The following is a 7,513-nucleotide window of genomic DNA, read 5'->3' as shown; positions in this document are numbered from 1 at the left end:
TATGTTGCCCTGAATGCATACATGAAGTTTTTGCACCAGAGACAGATTATGATAATTACTGTGCTGGATTCCCTTGTCCTAGTTCTTATCCCTGGGGGCATGCAATGAGAACCAGATGTCATCCTCTATGAGGTCTGTACTGTAAGTGAGGAATTCTGAGAAAATGAAACTGAGCATTTATATAGAAGAGAAAGACAGCTGTCCTCTCCTTCTAAAAGAAGAGAGAAAAAAGGCAGGGCATGGTGGCTCACGCCTGTAATCCTAGCACTTTGGGAGGCCAAGGCGGGTGGATCACCCGAGGTCAGGAGTTCAAGACCAGCCTGACCAACATGGAGGAACCCTGTCTCTACTAAAAATACAAAATTAGTCGGGCATGATGGTGGGCACCTGTAATCCCACCTACTTGGGAGGCTGAGGCAGGAGAATCACTTGAACCTGGGAGTTAGAGGTTGCGGTGAGCCAAGATTGCACCATTGCACTCTGGCCTGGGCAACAAGAGCGAAACTCGGTCTCAAAAAAAAAACAAAAAAGAGAGGAAAAAAAAAACCGTTACCCCTGGAAGGCAAGATGGAGAGGATCCTGGGTTCTCTCTCCAACTTTTTGATTGATTGATTGATTGATTGGTTGAGACAGGGCTCACTCTGTCCGCTAGGCTGGAGTGCAGTGGCATGATCATTGCTCATTGCAGCCTCAACCTCCCAGGCTCAAGCAATCTATCTCAGCCTCCCAAGTAGCTGACACTACAAGCGTGTGCTGTCACGCCTGGCTAATTTCTATAGAGATGGGGTCTCCCTGTGTTGCCCAGGCTGATGTCAAACTCCTGGGTTCAAGTAATCCTCCCATCTTAGCCTCCTGAGTAGCTGAGACTACAGGTGTGCCCCACTACGCCTGGCTAATTTTTGTATTTTTTGTAGAGATAGGGGTCTCACTATATTGCCCATGCTGGTCTCAAACTCCTGACCTCAAGTGATCCACCTGCCTCAGCCTCTCAAAGTGCTGGGATTACAGCCATGAGCCACTGTGCCCAGCCTCTCTGTCAATTTTCTCTGGGTCATCTATATAGTTCTATCTTCAAGTTCATAGAATCTTGTCTCTGATATCTATATTTTGCTATTGACCACATTCAGTGAGGCTATATTACTTACATTTTTCAGTTCCATAATTTCCACTTATGTCTCTTTTATATTTATTTGCTGATACTTTCTACCTTTTCATTTGTTTCATGTTTGTAACTGTTCATAGAAGCTTTTTTTTTTTTTTTTTTTTTTTTTGAGATGGAGTTTCACTCTTGTTGCCCAGGCTGGAGTGAAATGGTGCGATCTCGGCTCACTGCAACCTCTGCCTCCTGGGTTTGAACGATTCTCCTGCCTCAGCCTCCTGAGTAACTGGGATTATAGGCATGTGCCATGATGCCCAGCTAATTTTGTATTTTTAGTAGAGACGGAGTTTCTCCATTTTGGTCAGGCTGGTCTCAAACTCCCAACCTCAGGTGATCCGCCCACCTCGGCCTCCCAAAGTGCTGAGATTGCAGGCGTGAGCCACGGCGCCCGGCCTGAAGCATTTTTATAATGACTGCTTTAAATTCCTTGTCAGATAACTCTAGTGTCTGTGTTATCCCATTGTTGATATCTGTTAATTGTCTTTTCTCATTCAAATTGAGATTTTTCTGGCTCTCAGTATAATGAGTGATTTTTCTATTGTGTCCTGGACATTTTGGGGATTGTTAGGGGACCCTGGATCTTATTAAGTCTTCTTTTTTAGCAGGGCCCTGCTGATGCTGCCAGCAGGGAAAAGGGGTAGAAATCTAGGCTACTCATGTGGCCTCCACTGACATTCCACCCTACTGGAGGGGTTGGGGGAGGCCAGGGAAGAGCACTGTTACCATCACGTGGAGGGCAGAACTTTAGGATCCCTACTCTTACCTCCTCTGCACCATCCCAGAAGAGTAGTGGAGGGGTGCCTCATGACTGCCAGGCAAGGATGAATGTCTAGGCTCTCTACTCAGTATTTGCTGAGGGGGATGGGGGTAGAAATATGTTTCTATACAATTTGGCTGGATTAGGGCAGTTTTGTCAAAAGGTTTCTGTCTTGCCAGACTGTTCCTTTCCTCATCTGTTGGCAAAAGAAAGCAGGCTTTATGGGGGAATTTTTTTGTCTATGTGCATTGACATTTTTGGGTTGTGGACTTCTCCAGCACCTAGCTCAGAATATATGAGAGACAAAAAGAAAACCCAGAGAACTAAGCACCATGTTATTCCTTAAGTTTCAGGGTCTCTGGCCATTCCACTTCCTTTTCTCCACCTTTCAGAATCTTTTTTTTTTTTTTTTGAGGCGGAGTCTTCACTCTGTCGCCCAGGCTGGAGTGCAGTGGCACCATCTCGGCTCACTGCAAGCTCCGCCTCCCGGGTTCACGCCATTCTCCTGCCTCAGCCTCCGGAGTAGCTGGGACTACAGGCGCCCGCCACCGCGCCCGGCTAATTTTTTGTATTTTAGTAGAGACGGGGTTTCACCGTGTTAGCCAGGATGGTCTCGATCTCCTGACCTCGTGATCCGCCCGCCTCGGCCTCCCAAAGTGCAGGGATTACAGGCGTGAGCCACCGCGCCCGGCCCAGAATCTTCTTATATTTGCTTTATATATAATGTCCAGGGGTTTTAGCTTACCTAAAGGGAAGAATAAGGGAAAATTCATCTGCTCCATCTTTTCTGGAACCAGAAGTCCAGCTCCCTTAACAGAAGATACTGCTTTTTTCCCCCTGGGTAACACTACTGTCTATACCTGGAGGAATGGGAGAAACTTTTCCAGCAAAAATAAAATCTAGGCTGGGCATGGTGGTTCATGCCTATAATCCCAGCACTTTGGGAGACTGAGGCAGGTGGATCACCTGAGGTCAGAAGTTCGAGATCAGCCTGGCCAACATGACGAAACCCCATCTCTACTAAAAAATAAGAAAAATTAGCCGGGTGTGGTGGTAGGTGCCTGTAATCCTGCAGCTCAGGAGGCTGAGGCAAGAGAATTGCCTGAACCTGGGAGGTGAAGGTTGCAGTGAGCCGAGATCATGCCATTGAGCTCCAACCTGGGCAACAAGAGCAAAACTCCATCTCAAAAATAATTTAAAAAATAAAATAAAATAAAACAAATAAAATAAAATAAAAAATGAAATTTAGAAATGTCTCTGTTCTTCCAAACAAGTTGAGGGGGTCCTTCCCAAGGGCCTCTGCTGCCCAGTATGCACACAGTTCACTAGTGGAGGAGCAAGGGAGGCCCCTTAGAAAAAGTAGAGCCAGTGCAGATTTATAAGAGAAAAATGATTTGTTAGGGTTGGATTATCAGCATTTTTTAAATTCCCCCACATCCCACATTTCAGTGTATAATAGGGAAAGGAAACATACATTTAGAAAGGGGACTTTAAAAGGTCACAACTAAAGCATTATGTACTTTTTTACACTTAATTTTTTTTTAGAGATGGGATCTTGCTGTGTTGCTCAGGTTTGTCTCAAACTCCTGGCCTTGAGCAATCCTCCTACCTTGGCCTCCCAAAATGCCACTGCACCTGGCCAAAAACACTATACACCTTTTTCCCCCAGAACTCCCCCTGCCGCCAGGCAATGATTAAATAAAGAAAAAAAAAATGTTCCCTTGTATTCTGGTTTTAATTTAGATCTTTACTTAATTGGACCTGTAACTTCTCACTCTAGGCTGTCTATCTAATAATTACAAAAAAAAAAAAGCAGATTGTAAAGGTGAAAAGTTATGAACCTGATGTAGACACAATGGTCATCAAAGACCGGACTTACATAACTGCTGAGGTAATGATTAATGTAAGTGTTAATCTTCTTGTTCTATAACTTTTTCTTGGTTGAATCAGCAGATCTGCCCAAGGTCTGATGATTGATCATGCCTGACAAGCTGGATGTATCAGATGTAGTTTTTTAAGGATTCACCTTTTCGTCTGCTTTTGGTATTTTCTATCTTAGGCTGCTAGCTGACCTCATTTTTCCCCTAAGAGCTTTTCTTGCAACATGAATATTGAACTGGTTATTGCAAGCTTTCTTATTAAGACAAACATCCAGGCTTCTACAGGATCTGTCTTTTTTACGAAATGTACCCTTCATTTCTTGCTTGTTCTGCTTATACATTTCTACTTTCTTTGCTTCTGATGGCTTCTGATTTTTCTTGTCCTGTTTACAGTTTATCTGAATTGGCTTCTCTTGCAGAGTTCCCTGTTTCTGATGATGGAGTTCCTTGAGAATCTCTACTCTCTGCTGTAAGATTTGGCATTCATTCTCTAGCAAAGCTGCCATCAACTGCAATGAATAGGTGTCATGGCTCAGTTTCTTCACCTGTTCCTCCAGCTCATGCTTAGCTGATACTTCATTATTTGGCTGGGTTTGGAAATCGACTCCATTATTTCTGAGAGTTTCACTTACGTCTTTCTGAGATTTCTGATAGGATTTTATCAGTTCACTGAGCTCAGTATGTTGTTTACTCCAGTGTTCTGCTTCCTGTAGTAATTGCTCCATGTTGTTCCTAATTTTCATAGTTTCTTCTTGAACATTAAGGAGTCTGTTTTTTGCTTTTTCCTGACTTTGTTGAGTTTCGTTGACTTTTTTTTCTTCTAAACGATTTACCAAATCTCTTGCAAAAACTTGTACTATGTTCTCAGAGTTCTGGTTTTCCAATATCATCTCCTGTTTATGTTCATTCTCTTTTTTCTCTGGGGCTAAATTAATAGGCAGGTTTGTTGATAACATTTCATTGATTTTGTCAAGTCCTCTGATATTTTCTTTGTGGGCTGACACATCCTCAGAAATATTGGTTTCCTCAAAAAGTTCTTTTGCTTCTGTGGTCTTCTCTTCAAAACCTGCCATATTTTTAAGAATATCTTTAATTTCTTTCAAGAGACTGTTAAACTTCTCTGCAGTCTGTGGTTCTGTAATTTGATGGCTGCTATTCTTTAGGGAAGGGAGAGAGCCCCAGGAGGAAGGGGAAAGTGATCCAATTTCGAATAAGGCAATGGTAATCCTAGGGTCCAGAGATTCTTGATGAGGATCAGGAGTAGAGTTAAGGGTTTTGGAGATGGTGTGCATCGCAGCTGACTTCGCAGAGTTGGCCATTGGGACAGAAGGAAAGCAGAAAACCTTAGAGATTCCAGGATGGACACGTGATGTTCTTTCGTGCAAATATGGCTGGAGATCAAGCAGAAGTCAGGGACCAAAGTTAAGGATTAAAATTGGGGAGCTGATGTTTAGGTGGAAGGTGGCATCTCAGACAGCCTTGTGGGGAGGAAGGGAGGGAAAGGGGACCAGGGTTGGGGCTCCATCTCTTCTCCTCTAGGCACCCGGTGTTTATTCTCTGGCCCTAGCAACCAGGTCTTTATTTTGTCACTGCACCATTGTGGCCTATCCGTAGCATCACAATGGAAGTCTCTTAAATTCCTGCCCAGTGACTCCTGCATCAAAATCCACCTTGAGCTACCCCTACTCCTCATGCCAGAAAGAGCTCATCAACAGCTCTTCTCCTCAATTTCTAGGTTGCTATTCATCTCAGTCTAAATGCAATCAGTTACTTCCCTACCTCACCTCTATCACCTCACAATCCTGACCTCAACCACAGCATGTTTTGACCACTTAAGGGCATTGCTGAGACCAGTCCTCTCTGGTGAGGTCCCCATCCTTTCATGCCACCCACAGGCTTTACTGTTCCCATTCTAGGAGAGATGTGACTGTAAGAGAAAGTTATCCACACAAAACAAAACCCTGAGAGTGAGAGCCTTTTGTGATTTTAGGAAAGTAATGTCAGGAGTCCCTCCATTCAAAAATATTCTACTGCTGCAAGAAGGGACTATCTGAATGGTTATTTATAATAGCAACACAATTACAAACTGGGACTTTTCTTGGCTTTGAATATAGGCATCCTTTAAGACAGGCTTGGCAAGCTTACTCGCAAATCATTTATATCAGGTGATAGAAAACTTTGACCATTACTTTTCACAGTAACTTATTTGGGGATTTTTTTTTTTGGCTCTTTTATTGATCCTCTAAGATTTCTACACTCTACACAGTAACTTGTTAAAATGACACAATTATATTTCTAAAGTGTTTGATTAGCAGGGCATGGTAGTGTCTGCCTGTGGTCCCAGCTACTTGGGAGGCTGAGGCGAGAGGATCACTTGAGCCTGGGAGGCTGAGGCTGCAGTGAGCCATGACTATGCTACTTATTGCACTCCAGCTTGGGCAACACAGCAAGATCCTATCTCAAAAAATTAAAAAATTGGCCAGGTGCAGTTGACTCATACCAGCAATCCCAGCACTTTGGGAGGCTAAGGCAGGCAGACCACTTGAGGCTGGGAGTTCAGGATCAGCCTGGGCAACATGACGAAACCCCATCTCTACTAAAAATGAAAAAATTAGCTGGGCATGGCAGCACACACCTGTAATCCCAGCTGTTCGGAAGGCTGAGGCACGAGGCTTGCTTGAACCCGGAAGGAGGAGGTTGCAGTGAGCTGAGATCGGTGACAGAACAAGACACTGCCTCAAAAAAAAATTGAAAAATAAAAAGCATTTGAAACAGGTAAATCTATAGTGGGTTATAGGAAAGTAACAAGTTTATTAAGATTCTTGTATTTTAATAAACTGCTTTCTTGTCTTTTTGTTCTTAGAAGTCAGGTCTTGAGAATATAGAACTCAATCAAAGAAAACACTTCTTGCATATTACTTTTCCCTGGCCTTCAAAATCTTGCTAGCAAGCACTTTAATAGAAATTTACTTCCAATCTTAAGGGAAAACTCATAGGTTTTTTCCCCTAAAGAAGAGAAATTTATATGTTTTCTTTCTTCTCCAGTTACCAACTCACTTTGGCTCTAATTCCCTAGAGCCTCATGCTCATCTTTCAGCCAGCTGGGCTCCAGGCCATCGTCACTCAGATACAGCAGGGTTGGTCTCTGTTTTTACTTGAAAAAGGAACACCTTTTCTAATTCACACAATGATAGCACAGATGCTAGCAACTGTCCTTATGCTTTAATTCCATCTTAGAAGTCCAGCATTGGTTCTTATTTCCCCCTTTGACTCAAGCATCATTTAAGACAATTTCTTAATCTCCAGGACAAGGGGAATTTTTTCTGATTCGATAATTAATTTCTAGGTTTACCATACTGTATTCAGAAAATGTCTGTAATATTTCTGCCTTTTGAAATTGATATTTTCTTTCTGGCCTAATAGATGATCAGTGTTCATGTATGTTCCCTAGATACTTAAAAAGAAAATGTATTCTCTATCCTCTTGTGCTTGCAGCTTTTTAATGCTGTCAGACATAAATCTAATATTGCTCTTGTCTTGATTTTTTTTTTAATGAAAACTGGTTTGAAGGTAGCATGGTCAAGATACGAAGATAATTTTTTTCTTTAATCTGAAAAGAGCCAGGCACAGTGGCTCACATCTGTAATCCTAACACTTTGGGAGGCTGAAGTGGGCGGATCACCTGAGATCAAGAGTTCGAGACCAGCCTGGCCAACA

General features: G+C 42.9%; 1 protein-coding gene across 1 annotated transcript; it reads right to left on the bottom strand.

The window, feature by feature from the left end:
- Positions 1-3,917: 3,917 nt before the first annotated feature.
- Positions 3,918-5,349, bottom strand: SPZ1 (spermatogenic leucine zipper 1). The gene has a single exon (XM_011995553.1). It carries the CDS (start codon positions 5,113-5,115, stop codon positions 3,967-3,969), a length of 1,149 nt encoding a protein of 382 aa, XP_011850943.1. The 5' UTR covers positions 5,116-5,349; the 3' UTR covers positions 3,918-3,966.
- Between the last annotated feature and the right edge of the window lie 2,164 nt (positions 5,350-7,513).

The sequence above is a fragment of the Mandrillus leucophaeus genome, unplaced genomic scaffold, assembly GCF_000951045.1.
Source record: "Mandrillus leucophaeus isolate KB7577 unplaced genomic scaffold, Mleu.le_1.0 Scaffold491, whole genome shotgun sequence".
In the NCBI taxonomy this organism is placed as follows: Eukaryota; Metazoa; Chordata; class Mammalia; order Primates; family Cercopithecidae; genus Mandrillus; species Mandrillus leucophaeus.
This window is presented reverse-complemented; position numbering and strand designations above follow the sequence as displayed.